Here is an 18,441-nt window from a genome sequence, read left to right as displayed (position 1 = left end):
TTTTTTTCATATACTGTCTACTTTCTATAACAGTTCTATCTAATAACATATTAAACAGTACTGTTAGACAGATCGCTAATTAATAAACACAGAGAATGCGAGCATTGTTTGCTCTGGCGTTCTCAGCGCCGCCAAAATAAAGGTCCGTTGCGCCGTCAAAATAAAAGTCACCGTGCCTGCGTCACTCTCTTACCCCTCCTACCAGTTCCTATGGCCACTTGGCCAGTGCGAACGCAAACAGCAAAACCGAGTTTGGGGGAGAGTAGTTCTTAGAACTGTTTAGAAGTGGACAGTTCCTAGAACTAAGTTCCTAGAACTACTTGGTCGGAAAGCGGCTATTGAAAGTCTTTGGGATGTGCTGGAGGAGACTTTACAGAGTGCTGGACTCTTGCATTGACAATACAAGATCTTGACCAAAAATTGATGCACCTTTTGATGCATACAACATAACATTTCATTCCATCAAGAGGTGCATCAATTTTTGGTGAAGATCTTGTATTGGCAATGCATGGCTATGCTATTAACAGAGATAATGGACCTTTTTGGCCCAAGACAATTTGGTGAAATTTCGTTAGAGAACGAAAAGAACTTTAATTTTTTTATTTTTTTATAATCTAAATAATTGTTTTCCTCTATAAAAAAACCTTGCAATGGAAGGGTTCCATGGATGTTAAAAGTTCTTCATGGAATCTCCAATGCCAATAAAAGAACCTTTATTTTAAGAATGTGCTTAACACTCAACTAGGAACATATTAAAGGGAGGACCCATTTGCCTTTTCTGCGACTCCACCCAGACTGGAGCAGAGAAGCTTCTGCTTCACCTAGGTTTACCTTAGGCAGACACAAATCCGCTCAGAGGTGAGACTGGCCAACGCTGGCTTCTTTACTGTATCGAATACAGGATTACTGTGCCTGGGCAAGATACCTTACCTTCAGAGGCCAAGGAGTCACGAGAGGTTCCTGGCAGGACCGCAGTGAAATGTCTATGGAATATATATTTCGTATGATTTGCCACTGTTTAGTTTTCCGGATTGAACTTGAGGGCATGTGTCATGTAGAGCAGAGACTGGATGAACTAGTTTGTTTTGTGTGTCTTTGGTTGTCATGATATGCTACACTTGTTGGCTCTGTTTGATTTTCACGGCTTGTTGTTCACAGTTTGACAGACAGCCGCCATCATTCCGTGCTGCAAGGGCGACCCCAAAATGTCTTCCAACGGGGATCTGCAAGACGTTGGGAGCTGGGACAGCTTCTGGGAGGTTAGTATCCCACATTCACACACTTACACACACACATCTCCCTGGCAGAGTGGGCCGCATGCCGTGGCGTCCAGCCAGGGAGTTAGAGACTCTAAAGGAGCGGATTCCTGCAGATCCGACATTTCCAAGAGCTCTCTGACAGCTTTCTGCACTACTATTCTTCAAGCATGCTTGGTCAGGTCCATACTTGCCTTGGAGAAAACGAAGAGATAAAAAGAGCTCTTAGATAGCAAAGTGAACATAGCATTTTGCCATCAGTCCTGTTGACAGTTTAGGGTGTTTTTTTGTTTTGTTTTTCTCCATTTTTCATCACATGGACTTTTTCAATTCTTTTGCAATAAAGTTGCATTTGGCTTACACACTGGAGGACTCATACATAACACGCAGTACATGGTACATTAGCATTATGACTACTTTCAGTTAACTCCTCAGCAAAACTGCTTAGGACTGGGTGATGTTATATTTTAACCGTCATTTATATGCGTCACCAAATAGTAATTAGGCTTGTCACCACACCAAATTGTTATAAGTTTAACAAAACGTCACTGGTTTCATAATTCTCATTATCTCCACAATATAACTCGAGATAATTAATGAATCACTTATTAGTAATGAATTATACAACTACTATAAGTATATTCATCTTTACCCAAAGACATACAGTACACTCATAGTAAGCTCCTATGCACTATATAGCAAATCTTAACTGCTTGATTGTTATATCGTCAAATGTAAACCATAATAGTTGGATACATCCTACTTTGCATGCATACATACATACACGTAAAGCAAACAATATATATTATACAGCAAATCTCGGCTGCATGATTGTTTATAGTAGGCTATATCAGCGCAAAATGTAAACCGTATTATCGCACAGTTCTATAAAGATGGATATATATTAACAATTTGTATAACAATGTGTATTCTTAAAAGGGCTATATAAATGAATTTGTCTCATCACTATGTAGAAAGGGCCCATAATATACAGTTGCTTGTAATTGAGAGATGCTAAAAAAGTGATGCTAAAAGTGCGTTTATGCTACAAGTTTATAATATAACTATATAGCAAACATATTGGTCAATTGACAATGTCTAAAACCATTTTAAGATATGAAGATTAGCCATGACTATTTTTGTTTTCTAAAATGATATCTGGGGTAAAGTGTGCCAAAGTGGGGTAAGCTGTGTCATTGGCTCAACTAATAGTGCTTCAGATGCTGCACTAGTAGAAAATGTTAACATAGTTTCACTTCTAGTATTATGAATATTAATAAATGTAAATAATCTGCAGCACAATAACACTTTTGAGATGGGATCGTGCTGTAAATATTTTTTTTTCTCAATTATATATATTTATACGTTTTTGAAATATAAGTCATTAATGTAGTTCCTTCATAATTCTATAAACCTTTCACCCACATGTGCATCAAGGTGTGTGGACCACTTCTTTTTATTTATTTTATTTTTAGATTTGTCATAACTGTCCCTGTTCATAAATGCTTTCTTCTCGTTTCACTTGATAACCGAAATACATGTACTATCTCGTTCCTCCTTGCTTTGAGGAAAACGTAAGTCACAAATGGCACAGTTCCCCTAAACTGGTTTATGTAAGTTACAGGAAGAAGAGTCAAATTCTAAAATCTTAAATTTAATGATTAACATTTATTAGACTGAAATTTATATATTCACTGGTATTCCTAGTTGTTAATTGTTGTGACCAGATCACGTGAGTTAAGCTTGAGAACCGGATTTTAGAAGTTGATCTGTGTGCAGTGTTTTAGTATGACTCTCTAACATGACTTTCATTGGTTAGCCTGGGAATTACAAGAGGACGGTTAAGCGCATTGACGATGGCTACAAGCTATGCAACGAGCTGGTCAGCTGCTTCCAGGAGCGGGCCAAGATTGAGAAGGGCTATTCCCAGCAGCTGAGTGACTGGGCAAGGAAATGGAGGGGTGTTGTGGAGAAAGGTCAGTATGCATTTGCGACTTATCTTAAAGTAGAGGCATCCACACATCAACACATTCTCTACTGATGAGCTGATAAGTGCCTCTGTCAAACATTTATAAATCTGTCTGACCTTTCATTTACCGTATATCAGTGCCCACCCGAAAATAGTTGCACAGTAGTTTGGGGAAAAGAAGGTATGAATGTAATATACGTTGTTGCTTACGTCGTGTGTCAGTGATCTATCAATTCGTGTCGCATTATATATGGTCAGACACTTACATTTGTCATTATATTAGTAACATTTTACCAAAATCAAGCTCAAATAGAGTTGCGAGGTTTTTGACCATCGAATGTCGTGTTTTGTCCGTCATTAGAACAGCTGCATCTGATGCTGGAAGTGCATCGCATTACATTTTCATCAACTTACTGGTTAAGGTCGTTTGGCCTCATGTTATAACAGATGAAGTGCTTCGCACAGGCTATTTCAAGTATTGGTAACTCACTCAACGTTAAAAACGGTAGACTAAGACACTCTTCTCTGCTCCTCAAATTAATAGAACATTAGCACTTCATTCACAATAGAAGTGGGTGGAGGTATGAGGTTTGACTGACAGTTTGAGGATCCAATAGAGTTATGAGGTTTAAACAAGCTCTTTTTAATACTTTTTTTCATTGGTTAGATATTTGCAAAACCCACAGACAGACGTAAAGGGTGACCAATCGTAATGATTTATGAAAAAAATTAAAATAACGAATTCTGGAGATACGAGTTTTCCGCCCGACAGCGACAATATACTGGATTTTGCATAGATGTTTTCAGCACTTGCAAAATAACCATGAGAACAGTACCAACATTTACGGTTTTAAGCATTTAGGATTCAGTGTAAACAAAGCCACTGTATCTTGTATTGACCTTAAGAAAAGTCGTGGATATGAGTGGATTACCTCCCAGTGAGAGCCTCAGGCTGGACACATATTCCAGTAACCAAACCATGTGACCTTAAAGGGGCAGACACACTGACCTACAATTATAATAAGAGGCAAGATGTGTATCTAGAGAAGAATATTATACAAACTTGGGGGTGTTTTTATTTTTATAAGTTGGACCAGTAAGCAACTATCCAGTGTAATAAGCTGAATTGTGTTTTCTCTCCTGCAGGCTCACAGTATGGGACTCTGGAAAAGGCCTGGCATGCTTTCATGAATGCGGCTGACCGACTGAGTGAGATCCATATGGAGCTAAAAGAGAAACTGGTTGTTGAGGACAGTGAAAAGATTAGAAACTGGCAGAAGGATGCCTTCCACAAGCAAATGATTGGTGGATTCCGTGAGACCAAAGACGCTGACGAAGGCTTCCGTAAGGCCCAGAAACCCTGGGTCCGAAAACTGAAGGATGTGAGTCTTCTCCTTTTGCAGAATACTACGCCATTTGTATGGATTTAAAGCAACACTAAAGATTATTTTTTACCTTAAAATAATGTTTCCAAAACCGTTTCAGTGGTTCATCAAGTCGTAACAGGGTGAACGGCATTTCTGCATTCGCTTTGCGGCCTTATATCTGCTATAACCGCACTATGCAAGTTTGCCAGACCGAATAGCGTTTCTGTAGTTCGAATGAGACATAAGAAACTACAAATTTGACTTGCTTTACGGCAATCGTTACAATAGTCATTATTTTGTTTTTCTTCGTTTCTGACGTCGCAATACATCATACTTTCATAAAATCATGCAACATACTCTACCTTGTCTGTGGACATCGTTCATTCCAAAGCCCGTGCTGGATACACAGCGAGCGTGCGTGCGACAGTAGACTGCGGTAGGCGAAATTATTTACGACAGCGATAATGGACCCGCTGCCAACCTATAGGGCGAAAAGTTAAAAGTTATTTGGTGTTGCTTTAATCCATTAAATAATGGCAGAGAGAACAAAATAAATTAGTTTAAATCCACTTTGCCTATTTTGTTTTGTGTTCTGTTTTCATTGTTAGTTCATGTTAACTAATGTAGTTGACTATTGTTAACAATCTTATTGTAAAGTGTTGCCATTTAGACAAATGCCAAAAATCGGCTTTTTATTTTCATGCAATAAGTAGATGGTGATCAGTGATTGACAAGCTCCAAAAATGACCAAAAACAGGGTTTCTGCTAGCCTAGAAATCTAGACGCACCCTAGCGGCAGCAAAATTGCATTGCAATTGTATTTTGCAGCCAGGGTAGTCTAGCAACTCTCCATTGACTTTCGAGCTGCAAAAACCTAAACTGGGTCAGGCCAATCACGTCGTGTATAGAGTAGGCGGGGCGGGCTTAACATATGACGACAGAGTTGCGATGGTTCCCTGCTACTTGAAAACAAAGAATGGCTGCTGCTAGCGAACATCTTTCGAATCGGCTTTGTCCGCGACTCTGGAGGACTTGGAGTTAGGTTTTTCTTTGAGAAAGGAGCAAAGAACGGCACTTAAGTCATTCTTAAAAAAGGAAGATGTGTTCGTAGTTTTGCCAAAAGTTTAATCTATCAACTAGCTCCGCTGTTGGGAAAACGCTCTGGTTGGTTGAAGCGCTGTCCTATTGCGTGCAGAGGGAATTTGAAAGACAGCCGTTTATCCCGCCCCTCGGATTGAGCGTGTCTATGGTGAGTTTCCAGACCCAACATCTTGATGTAGGTCTGGCTTGCCAGGCTAGGTTTCTGCAGGTCTTAAGTTGTAATTCGCCCCTTACACAAATTAATGGTGCTGAAATCAGAGCAGAAAGTCTTAAAGTCATGCAGTTAAATGTTGCATGCATTGCAAGAAATTAATATATTCCTCACTATGTTTGTCCTGTTTTCCAATACAAATATCTAAACATTTTTAAATAAAGAGAGATTTACTTAAGGTGCGAATGAAAATGAATTAAATTATCTGTTAATGTGTTTCAAAACTTCTCTTAGAATAAAGTAGATTTTTCTGAGCAGATTGGCAGATATTTGTTCTTGATTTAATCATAAACTCACTTAATTTGTATCAAATTTTACAAAAAAACAAGACTTCATGTTTTGTTATTTTGTATCTCCAGTAAATGCATTGTGATGAGAATCTTTAGACATTTGCACTGGAAAACAATACGAAAATACTGAGGAAAAACATAGTTTTTGTGCAGAGTGATCAGAAGGTACCGTAAAAGATATTTCCATATTCTAGTGGTTGAGAGCAGAGTGAATGAAACGTAATAGATATCTGTTGGAAGTTATTTTTTTTTAACTCTGACGTGTTGCTTGTGTTTCTCCCTAGACATGTTGTGTTCCCTTGACTTTATTCCTTACTTAATCTTAAAAGGTCTTACATTTTTTAATTTACCTTCATAAACCTGCAGAAACCCTAATTATTGGTTTGTTATATCCCAAGTCTTCTAAAGCAATATAATAGCTTAGTATGAGAAACAGACTGAAATTAAATTAATCTCGACGACTGATTTGAAGCAATGTTAGGATGAATGAGTCTTTATTTCAGGTCTATAACAGTGTTTAAAGAAAACTATGTATTACACCATGTATCACAAGTGTATTTAGTAATGAGTAAATAGTATGGATGTGTAAACATTTTCTCTGCGATAGGTGGATTCTACCAAAAAAAGTTACCACCAAGCCCGGAAGGAAGAGCGCACGGCATTGACCCGTGAAACTCATGCCAAGGCTGACACCACCAAATCCCAAGAGGAGGTCCGCAAGTTCACAGATCGCCTGGAGAAATGCACCCAAGAGGCAGAGAAGGTACCGTGAGAAAAAGCACAGAGACAGCAGTTTTAGTCATTTTAGTTTTGTGAGGTTTTTCCATTTAAGCTGGTAATTACTGTATGGAAAGCTTGTCAGCGAGTGTCCATGTCTAGGTGGAAGGAGATGGGTGGGGAATGACAGAATTTCCATAAAATGAAGACAAGACAAGGCTTGCTTGTTGCTAGTGCCAATAGTAAAGCTCCTGTGATAATGTCTTACTATGACAATGATAAATTAGGGGTGTGAATAACATGTTTCATGCACAAACCTACACTTTATACCTCCTGTTTCTGCTTTTTCAAAGGTGTAAAGAGAAACGCCACCTGATTTTATTTATTTTAGAGGCATTTTGCTTTGTTTTCCCATAATTTATGAAAGCAGACTTGTTGTCTGTCTTTCAGATAGTCATGAAATTCATATTAGTACATTTACATTTCGTTTATATGATGCTTTGATCCAATGTGATGCACAAATAAAGAAAGTGGTACAGCTTTCTCCTTTAGTTTCAAGAACTCTCCATCAAAACCTTGTGAATATTCATTGGTCTATTAGATGTATTCTGGGTATTCTGAACAGGAAATTCTGATCTTTGTTAGTGACCCTGTGTCCCATGACCTGCTTGCTTTTTTTTTTGCTTTTTTTTTTTTTCCTCAGGCTAAGGAGCGTTATGAGAGAGCCCTGGACGAGCTGAATCGATGTAACCCACGTTACATGGAGGACATGGAGCAAGTGTTTGAAATCACCCAGGAGGCCGAAAAGAAGAGGTTGCGCTTTTTTAAAGAAGTTCTTCAGGACATGCACCAGCACATGGACCTCTCCAGCAATGATGGGTAAGTCCCTCTGCTATGTCACTGCTTCACACCCTACACAGACACGTATCTTCTAGGACAGCATGCTAATTAACATGTTGAATTTGAAACTCTTTGTGTCAGCAGTAGGGTTTGGTATCGAGAACCGGCTCCAAAATCCTAAAAACCAGGGATTCGATAATACGCACACATTTTGATTCCTCTTATTGATTCCTTTGCTTAGAAAATATATGTGTGACGAGAAACTTAGCTCACAAGATGAGTTTTTTTGCACAGATTTTTTTTAAGAAATCCTCAATGACAAAATTCATGACTGGAAAAATAGTCTGCAGGTTGCATTTTGAAATGTTTGAATGAATCATCTTGTAATCAATGTCATTTCAGTTCTACTTTGAGTATGAATTATCATATGCACTGAAAGATGACAATATACAATAGGGCTGGGTAAAAAATATCGATTTCTCAATTTTAATTGATTCTCATTTTTACGGACCAAAATCGATTCTTAAATCCCAAGAATTGATTAGTCATCCTGTTTTCAGTTGATGAATGAATGGAACATTGTACCGCATCCCATCCAATAAATCGCAATCATCATTGTGCTATGTTACTATTGATATGAAACAAAGTCTCAGATTTCAAATTACGTCCATTTTCTTACGAAATTCAAAAACATAAATACCGTTTTGCCGCTGTGGCGTGAGATCGCTCTGGCAAGAGAAGCAGCACATGATCTTCTCTTCCGCCTTAATAATACCAGTTACAGCGTGAAATAAACATGAATGAGCATCTGAAAGTGTGTTAAAAGATAAGAGTACAAATTATCGAAATCCGTATCATGTGACGTGGAATCGCTCAATCAGTGTTTCAACCGTGGAAAGACGTCAGTAAAACAGCTTGTAAACAATGTCATGTAACAGCACATTTACCTCAGAAAAACCATATCCAGTGACCATAAACTTCTTAGTCAGCTAGAAATTCTAGAGAGGAGCATTTTGCTTAATATATGCACCATATTACATATTCATTATAATTTAATGTTAACATTAAATGTTCTTCAATATTTAATGCATGTTTGAATACATCTGGGAAGTTTTTATGACATCCACCATTTAAATGTTTATATTTCATATAACTTTATTATTATAAAAATAAATAAGTGTAGTTTAAGTGTTTGAATACAAATCAGCTCATTTTTACCTTCAATATTATAGGAGGCTAATGAAGCCCATATTCTACAACTGACTCCCATAGTTTACAGCATTAGTTAAGAGATTTGTTTTCCTTGAGAAAATTTGCCATGTATTGTACCTGATATCCAAAATAATCAATATTGAATCGAAACGGATTTGAAATTGAATCGAAATCGAATCGAATTGTGAAATTTCTGTCAAAACCCAGCCCTAATATACAAGCACTGTAAAAGGTTTTGCCACAAACTCAACTGACTGGCTTTTCTCCTGTATGATTGAGACTCATGTTAAATGTGCTTCAGACCTTACTGTACATGAATTATGAGCTTCCAGAACTTCTGATTGAGGATGTGTGTGACCTCATAAATTAACTCCTTTCCACAAATTGAACATAGAAATAAAAACAGTATAAATAACACTCAAGTGCAAACAATAAGTGCAACCGTAATCAAAGTACTTAAAGTATATTCAAAGAGCAAACAGAGACCAAAACAGAAACCAGAGCTAAGAGGTGGTTACCACTACACAGCCCAGCCTAAGATAGGTTTTGATATTGGGAGACAGGCTATTGTCATCAGCCTAATTTGTGCGCATCAGGGAGCTCGCGTTTTACTTTCACTTTTGAATTCGCGATCGCATGTACTCTGTGTATAAGGAGTAGTGGTGCTGAGCGTGCATTCTACAAGATATGACATTTATCAGGCTCATGGTTAGGCTCTGTTGCGCAACGAATCCTCTGCCGTGGTCTTATCAGTCATCTCACCTTACTCTCGTCACGTGATCCGTGAACCGTGACTCCTCATGCTCATGTTGGATGAGCAGAGCAGACGTGCAATAGTTTACAATTGAAGCGACCGTTATCTAACTGAATTAAATGGTTTTTATTTCTATAAAAAAGCAAAACGACAATGGAGGCGTAGTGTAAATGTAGCGGTGTCATATTCTATGCTAATTTCACCCTCACGCTCCTTCATGGGGATATTGCGAGACTTTTCACCTCGACGAGAAATTTCATCATGAGATCTCGTCACACCCCTAACATTTACGGACCCAAACAGTGTGGCGTCGTCAACCATAGAGCTGTTTTGGTCCCCGGGCTCCAGTGGTGGTGAATTTCTAATGGGTGGAGTGTGAATGAGCTGTTGTCTTTGCATGGCCCATGAGTGGGTTCTGGAATGTCGGATCCTTCTCCCTAATGGCAAAATTAGGAATCGATAAGAATCAGAATTGATAAACCGAATCGTAAAAATTCAAACAACACGACAACCAACCCTAGTCAGCATCAAGTCCATTGACGGTCGTTCACACACACCAACCAAACAGTGATTTAGATCTATTTCCAATAGAATCTAATGTTCCTAATGACTCTTTACTCTAATAATACTGCATAATAAATACACAGCACACACACATTAGGTATGCATTCTGGGATTGCCTTATCCACAAAGTATACATGTGATACTTCTACAGAATTTGGCTCAGATGTATTTAAAAGGCAGCTTCTAATAGACTTGGATAGTCTTACCAATAGTTTTAGGTAGAGCCATATATGTAATTTTTGACAGGAATGAAACCGAGGCTATGAGGGACTAAAGTACAGTGTGTTCAGTGGATTGTACTGTTGTTTAACAACATACCGATTGCTCAACTGACGAAACATCTTTCCAAAAGACTTTCAGTAGACAAAAAGTCCATAAAACATTTTTGAAAGTTGTGCGTTTTTTGAAAATGACCTTTACACAGTGTGTGCCATTGTAAAGACTGTAAGGCCTATAGAGAGAGAGCTATACAAATAAAAAAATTCAATATTCTAATCATCATAAAAAAAATCTAATATTAAGTAAAATGGACTGTGTAAATTATTGTAAATACTTTTTGAATTAAATAATATTCATAGTCGACATTTCTCTTGGCTCTGTGCCATCTTTGAGTTTTGTTCACTGAGCTTATTTTTTATTGGAATAAATATGTCCCATGGTACTTTTAGGTATTGAATGAAGTGATGTAGTTATAGGTGACATTGCTATTTTATTTTAACTGATTTTATCCATGAAGATTTGGAATATCTTAAAAGGCAGCTGTTTTAAGCAGCATTGGTGCCCGGAAAATAGTCTTGAGGCCTAAACATGCTGTCTAGTTAGGGACCTCATTAGAGTTTGAAACGGAGCCACTGCGAGACTGACAGGCACAGATGTCGGGTTGTGCAATGAAAACTGACATGAGAGAAATTGGGGAGCTCTGTCTCAAACTTTTCTCAATGTCAAGTCCCCATTTTATAAAGGCCGTGTCAATCTCCTCAGGCTCTTGGAATAGTTTCTGGTCATTTTTGTGTCTCATAGCTGAAAACTGAAGGATGTTAACCATTAATGAGTGTTTATTTTTATTTTTCCGTTCTCTCTGCTATCATTTTGTTTACTTAATGAGGAATTCTGAGCATGTCGTTGATCATTAACCAGGGTCATTTCAAAAGAGCTGAAAGCTAGGGCAGCTCAGTGCTTTTTTTTTAATCATTGAACAAATAGCTGCTTTCGTTTTGCGTTTTCGGTGTTCGCTCAATCAGCGTGGAGTTACATGTTCAGAATGGCAACAAAAACAACACCCTTCAAACCTGTCTCTGCAGTTTTGTTGAGCTGTAATTACAGGGCTGGTGCTGAGCTGTGTGTTAATCATGTAGTATAGTTTCATGTACAGGAATCTTTCTGTTTACTTTATCCCTCCTTCATTCTTTGAATTTCCATGGTACTTAAAGTTCCCTGGCCCTTTTGTTCTGGTAGCAGTGGTTATGAAATAAACTTAGACAAAAGAACTAGATTTGAAGAAAATGTGAGCGGTGCTTGGCCGAACAAAAGTTGTCGACAGTAGTAGTAGTACCTTAAAGAGATACTTCACCGCTGGAAAGATTAATGTGTCATTTATGTTAAATTGGGTCATTTATGTAGTAGAAATGTGAAATTATTTTAGAAGTTGGTGCCTTCTAGACTGAGAAAAGCCAGAAAATTTATTTTTGGCTCATGTGGATGAAAGACAACAACTCCCAGAATGCACTTGCTTCACTGCCCTACGAGGCCACTCCCAAGCCACGCCTACCGGTAACAGAGGGCAGTATCGGAAGAAATGATACAACTAGGCTACTAGTCGACTCGAAACTGAAAAGACGGCGTTTTATCGTGAGTCTCCGTGACGAGTTAGTCCGCCCCAGCTCGAGTCTGCCCGGGCTCTTCGGACACGTCCGGCCGGGCTTTCGAGATCGCCCAAAACGTCCGTGATTCGGCTTTTGCTTTCTACAGTCGCCATTCATTATGTTTACATTATTTGACACTGACACGTACGTGCCAGCTAGCTTTGCAGGTCATGCTTTCTGCTTCACACGGATCCCGACCGAGACAAAAACACAGGAATTTTCTTAGCAATGCTAAAACGCACATCAACCGATCACTTGTTTAGCGTTCATGTAAACACTACATTCAGATTCACCAATCGGAATGAATTCAGTCCAATTGAAACAAAAGGTGTGCATGTAAACATAATGAATGGCGACTGTAGAAAGCAAAAGCCGAATCCCGGACATTTTGGTGCGATCTCGAAATCCCGGTCGGACATGTCCGGGAAAATGAGGACATATGGTCACCCCTACTACTCAGCTTTCTCCACAGAGCAAGAGCCTGTTAGCTTAGCTTAAAAAAAAGATGGCTGACACTATTTGTACATTCTGTGAGTGAGATCCCCCTGATACTAGTTGACTCGAAACTGAAAAGACGCAGTTTTATCGGGAGATCCCCCTATGGGCGGGTTGAAGACATGCGGAACGAGCTCCTCCTACTGGCTTTAGTCTCTCGCCTCTGGACAAAAAAGCCTTATTTGAAGGTTTTTTTCCAGACAAAAAATACAGAAATCTCTCGTCTCAGGGGGACATGAGGGAGGGAAGCACGTCCATTCGAAAATACTACCGGGTTACTACTGATACAAAGCTTCATGCTAATCGGTGAAGTATCACTTTAAAGGATAAGTCCACCAATTTTCAACCTGCTTTGTATCTTTATTTATTTCGTTACTGTACGTACTTGTCATGTGCATTGGGTTATCAGCACAAGTCCAAGCCTATTCATTTCCACACCCAAATGTAGCATTTTAATCTACATTGTTTGATATCCTTTACCATATGTCTTGGAGTATCGCAATAATATCGTATCGTGAGTTCAGTATCGTGATATGTATCGAATCCTGACATGAGGGTATCGTTACACCCTTAGTATTTTTATTTTGGGAAACTTTTACTTCACTACATTCCAAAGCATAATATCATACTTTTTACTCCATTACAAACATATCATTCATTCCTCGTTATTTTGAATTGAAAAAAATCGATGTCCAATTTTTGAAAAAGCTGACTCTTTTCAGTGAACCTGTTGAAACGGTTCACAAATCGCAATTCCCAAAAGCATTGTGAAGAATCAACATTCCCTACTATCAACTTATCTCACGATGCTTTTGGAAAATGCAGCCCTTGAATGATTCATTTGTTTGTAACTAGTATGTTTGCATAACCTTCCTGTTAAAGCATTTTGTCCCTTGTGACATCTGTACTTTTCATTTTATACTAGTACCTTTTTCTTAAATTATAATTTTAGGTTTTCACAATTTAATATATATATATATATATGATGTATATGCTGATATATATATATCTATCATTTTTATTTTAATGATCATTTTTATGAAGCTTGTGTATATATAAGTTCAGTAATTTCACTTAAATGGCAATGAAGATTACCTATAAATTGTCATTTAAGTGAAATTATTTAATTTAAATATACGAGCTTGATAAAAATTATCATTCTAGAAGAACATTTCAGACTTAGAGGCTTTTGCATCTGAACTCTTCCTATGACTTTTCTTCTTTTTTTTTCATTACATTTGATTTATCAGTAACTTAAATTGATATTTTAGCATATTAAAGTTTAGTATTTTTTTTTGATAGTGTATACAGTACGTTTTGCAAATCAAATCAAATGTTTGCTCACTTGCAGCTCAATACATATCAGTTGTTTCCACTAACCTTTCTTATTGACTAATGCTGGCTAGAAGAAATAATAAACATGGTTCATCGATTACTTCTAGTAGTTAAGGACATTTACATATCAAGTACTTTTACTCAGGAAAATTGAAAACAAGTACTTATACTAAGGACCGGCGGTGAACAAAGTACACTAATCAAATACTGGAGTAAAAGTACAATAACCCTAATAAATTATTACTATATAAATTGCGGTACTCTTTCCTGATCCCAGATATTCACGTTTATATTGGTTAGAAAAAGCCCTCTGGATTCTGCAGACTTTTGACAGCTCCAGGACATTTGTTAAAACTACAGATTGAACGTCCTCATTTTTGTATTCCTGCCCACGGACAGTCAGATTGACATAATCAAAAGTGCATTTTGTGTGTTGGAAGTTTTTTTTAAAAGCCCATCTTGTCAGCTGTGAATTACCCATTTAAGTGAACATATTACTACTACTAATAGGTACTAGTATGCACCTTTTAGGGGTAGATAAGGTAAAAAGTTGTCCTTTTGTACTCCCCAAAAGTCTACATATTTTTCTGTGTTGTACAATTGTAATTCTTTGCACTTGGGTCTTCCTCAGTCGTCTCTTGCTCGTCTCCAGATGGTTCAAAATGCAGCTGCAAGACTGTTGACCAGGGCACAGAAATATGAGCATGTCACCCGTATTTTAGCATCGCTCCATTGGCTCCCGGTCCAATTTATGATCCGGTGGTTTGTTTTGACGATCAAGCTCCTCCTTATCTCAAAGATCTTCTTACTCCACATTCATCTAGCAGATCTTCAGATTCTATTGTATGTCCCTCGCCTTGCACCTTTTATTATCACTTTTAAAAAGAGGCCGAAAACGTATCTCTTCTCCCAGGCGCATTAATCTTATTTAAGTATTGTTTTATTGTCTGTCTGCTGCTTATTTTTTTAATTCTGTTTACTCTGTTGAGCACTTTGGTGTTTAAATGTGCTATATAAATACATTTTACTTACTTACTAGGTGTTTTCAAATTACAAGCGTTTGTCTTGGCAAGCACTATCGATTTAAAGTTGGTGTAACCTGTATTTTTTTTTAACACACACTTCCTTGTGTACAAATAAAACCTGTTCTGAGTATGTGGAAAATCCCCATGCAGATTCCGAGCCCTGTACCGAGACCTCGGCCAGACCATCAGCGCAGCGAGTGACACCGAGGACCTCAGGTGGTGGAGGAACACACACGGGCCCGGCATGAGCATGAACTGGCCACAGCTCGAGGTATAATAGTGCAAAATGATGCTTTGGTTATTATATTTGCTATCTCAGAATACCAGGAGAGACGTTTACCAGATGCAAACTTAAACGCTAACATTTACCTAGAAAAGATATGACATTTACGGACTCAAACAGTGTGGCGTCGTCAACCATAGAGCTGTTTTGGGCCCCGGGCTCCAGTGGTGGTGAATTTCTAATGGGTCGAGTGTGAATGAGCTGTTGTCTTTGCACGGCCCATGAGTGGGTTCTGGAATGTCGGATCCTTCTCCCTAATGGCAAATCCTTCCCAGCCCTCCCGACCAACACAAACACACACACACACACACACACACACACACACACACACACACACACACACACACACACACACACACACACACACACACACACACACACACACACACACACACACACACACACACACACCCAGACACACAGTGGCACTGTCAGCACCTCCATTTGTGCAAATGATGGTTGGACACACATGACGGTCTGTGTATGGATGCATTGTGGAATCTGAATGTGTCTGAATTTTTTAACCCAAAAAAAAAAAACACCTCCCCCCCACCCAGTGAATGTTTAATCGAGCAGTAGATTAAAGTTAAAAACGAAGCTTTTAGTCAAGTTTGCCCAGGTAAGTGACACCTCGGAGGAATCTTCTGGCATCCTCCCTGTTCTGCCAGCACACTGGAGGCCTTTGTGTATCTCTCTCTCTCTCTCTCTCTCTCTCTCTCTCTTTCTCTCTCTCTCTCTCTCTCTCTCTCTCTCTCTCTCTCTCTCTCTCTCTCTCTCTCTCTCTCTCTCTCGGATGATCGTCCAGCATGTGACTCTGAATATAAGTGCTGTTATGTCAGAGTCACATTGTGTGACTGTTCTCTGGAATTTTGTTGTGCTTTAAAGAGGGAGGGTAGGGTGGGTGTATATACAGTACCGGTCAGAAGTTTGGAAACATTGCTATTTTTAATGTTTTTGAAAGAAATCTCTCATGCTCATCTAGCCTGCATTTATTTGATCAAAAAAAAAAAAAAAAAATATATATATATATATATATATATATATTATTACAATGTAAAAAAAAAAAAAATATATATATATATATATATATATATTTTTTTTTTACATTGTAATAAAATATATATATATATATATATATATATATATATATATATATATATATATATCCCCGATCTGATCTATATATATATATATATATATATATATATATATATATATCCACAACAGAGTTTCAGAAGTTGTTGTTTTTATTATTAAAAATGTTGTTGTTACTGCTATTAATATTTTTGGTTACACTTTATTTTAAGGTGTCCCTGTTACAGTGTAGTTATACATTTAAGTACTGAGTAATATTAATTAGGTTAGGATTAGGTTTAGTCACATGTGATTATGTATTTTCACATGTGTGTTTGGTGTTCTAACAGGAGTGGTCACCAGAATCGCACCGATCCATCAGTCGAAAGGAAAGAAACAGTCATTCTGATGACGTTGTCACTCTGACTAATATAGTCTCGGCGGGACACGAACCCCCTCAGACCCCACAGGAAACCACAAGGTACATCTGACCAACACACACTCAAATGCTCTTGCACAAAAGAAAATATTCACAATTTATTTAATTTTTTTTAATGTTTACACCTGGTCACTTCATGTGTGTTTACTGATTGGATGGCTATCCGTTTAGTTAAATCTCTTCCGTTTTTACACTTGACCTCATAAATGTGTCTCTGCAAAACTAATATAAATCCGATCTTCAATTCCCGTGCTATTTTCATGGAACGTGTTTCAACAACCAGCAGTATTTACACTTGTCCGGTTTCATTTGAAATGTGTCTCAAACCACCTCATGAAGTGGTTCGAGTGAGCGGATTTAAATCCGCCTCTAAAACGTTTCGTAGGTCTTTTCACGATCTCATGGTTATATCCCATCAGAGGAAAACACATGAAGTGACCAGGTGTAAACAGGCCAATAGAGGAAGATAAATACCGTACTCCCACTACTATACATATTTGACTGTATTCAGATTAATAATAGCAAATAAGGCATGCACAAAAAAATTGGTGAAACATAAACACTACATTATATTTCCTCAAAATTCACAAAATAATATTTGAAAAAATATTTGTCAACCACCCAAAAATAGGTACACTGAGTTTCATGTTCTGTTACAATAACAAGCCAACTTTTAATTACAGTGTTGTATTTAGAAGTGGAGGATTGTTATTGTTTAGTTTTTTTAATTATCCTGGAAACAGTTCTTCCCTGAGGGCTTCGCTCACTGCTAATTGGTGTAGCTGTTACTAAAAGCAGTGAGTCAGCACATTCAGACAGTGTGTGTGTGTATGTATGTGTATGTATGTGTGTGTGTGTGTGTGTACCTGGTAAAGCCTACGTTGTTGGGACATTTTTTGGTCCCCATGAGAAAAACAGCTTATAAATCATACGAAATGAATCTTTTGAAAATGTGAAAGTGCAGGAAGTATTCTGTGATTGGTAGGAATAGGGGCTAGAATGTACAGTTTGTACTGTATTTCGTTTTTATATTAATCAAGCCTATGAAATGTCCTTATAATGATAGTGAAATATAGTGATATGAAAGTGTCTTTTTTTGTACGTGTGTGTGTGAGAGAGTGTACATGTTTTTCTATCCCGGTGGGGACTTAAACCTAAATACACACAGACTCATGGGAACTCGTGTCACTGTGGGGACCTAAATTGAGGTCCCTGTGGGTACAAAAGCTTATAAATCATACAGAATGAGTTTTTTTGAAAATGCAGAAAGTTTTCTGTGATGGGTAGGGTTAGTGTAACGGGACAGAATATACAGTTTGGACAGTATAAAACCATTTCGTCTATGGAGAGTTCCCACAAAGATAGTGAACCGTGTGTGTGCGAGAGAGAGAGAGAGAGAGAGAGAGAGTGTGTGTTGTGTGTTAGCATGTTAACACGAGATCAGGGAAGGTCAAAAGTATTAGCTAAATTAAGTGCCAGGAAGGAACTGATAAGGTCTGGTTCAGATACTATAGGTGGCTCAAGTTGGTGTGTGTTTGGTGTGTGTGTGTGAGTCTGGTTCAGATACTATAGGTGGCTCAAGTTGGTGTGTGTGTGTGTGAGTCTGGTTCAGATACTATAGATGGCTCATGTTGGTGTGTGTGTGAG

General features: G+C 38.1%; 1 protein-coding gene across 10 annotated transcripts in view; it reads left to right on the top strand.

The window, feature by feature from the left end:
* Nucleotides 1-18,441, top strand: part of pacsin3 (protein kinase C and casein kinase substrate in neurons 3) — a 50,845-nt gene that overhangs the window by 21,075 nt on the left and 11,329 nt on the right. For 8 of the 10 annotated variants that reach the window (XM_084405095.1, XM_084405102.1, XM_084405097.1 and 5 more), the window contains 7 exons: nt 1,159-1,259; nt 3,076-3,232; nt 4,372-4,607; nt 6,802-6,957; nt 7,615-7,790; nt 15,149-15,269; nt 16,706-16,836. In XM_084405095.1, coding sequence (XP_084261221.1) covers nt 1,206-1,259; nt 3,076-3,232; nt 4,372-4,607; nt 6,802-6,957; nt 7,615-7,790; nt 15,149-15,269; nt 16,706-16,836 — 1,031 coding nt within the window. In that variant the 5' untranslated portion in view covers nt 1,159-1,205. Of the gene's footprint in view, nt 1-732; nt 859-1,158; nt 1,260-3,075; nt 3,233-4,371; nt 4,608-6,801; nt 6,958-7,614; nt 7,791-15,148; nt 15,270-16,705; nt 16,837-18,441 lie in introns of those variants that run through there. The other 2 variants (XM_084405096.1, XM_084405100.1) reach the window with 1 other exon arrangement.

This window comes from Rutilus rutilus (genome assembly GCF_951802725.1).
Source record: "Rutilus rutilus genome assembly, chromosome: 3".
Classification (NCBI taxonomy): Eukaryota; Metazoa; Chordata; class Actinopteri; order Cypriniformes; family Leuciscidae; genus Rutilus; species Rutilus rutilus.
This window is presented reverse-complemented; position numbering and strand designations above follow the sequence as displayed.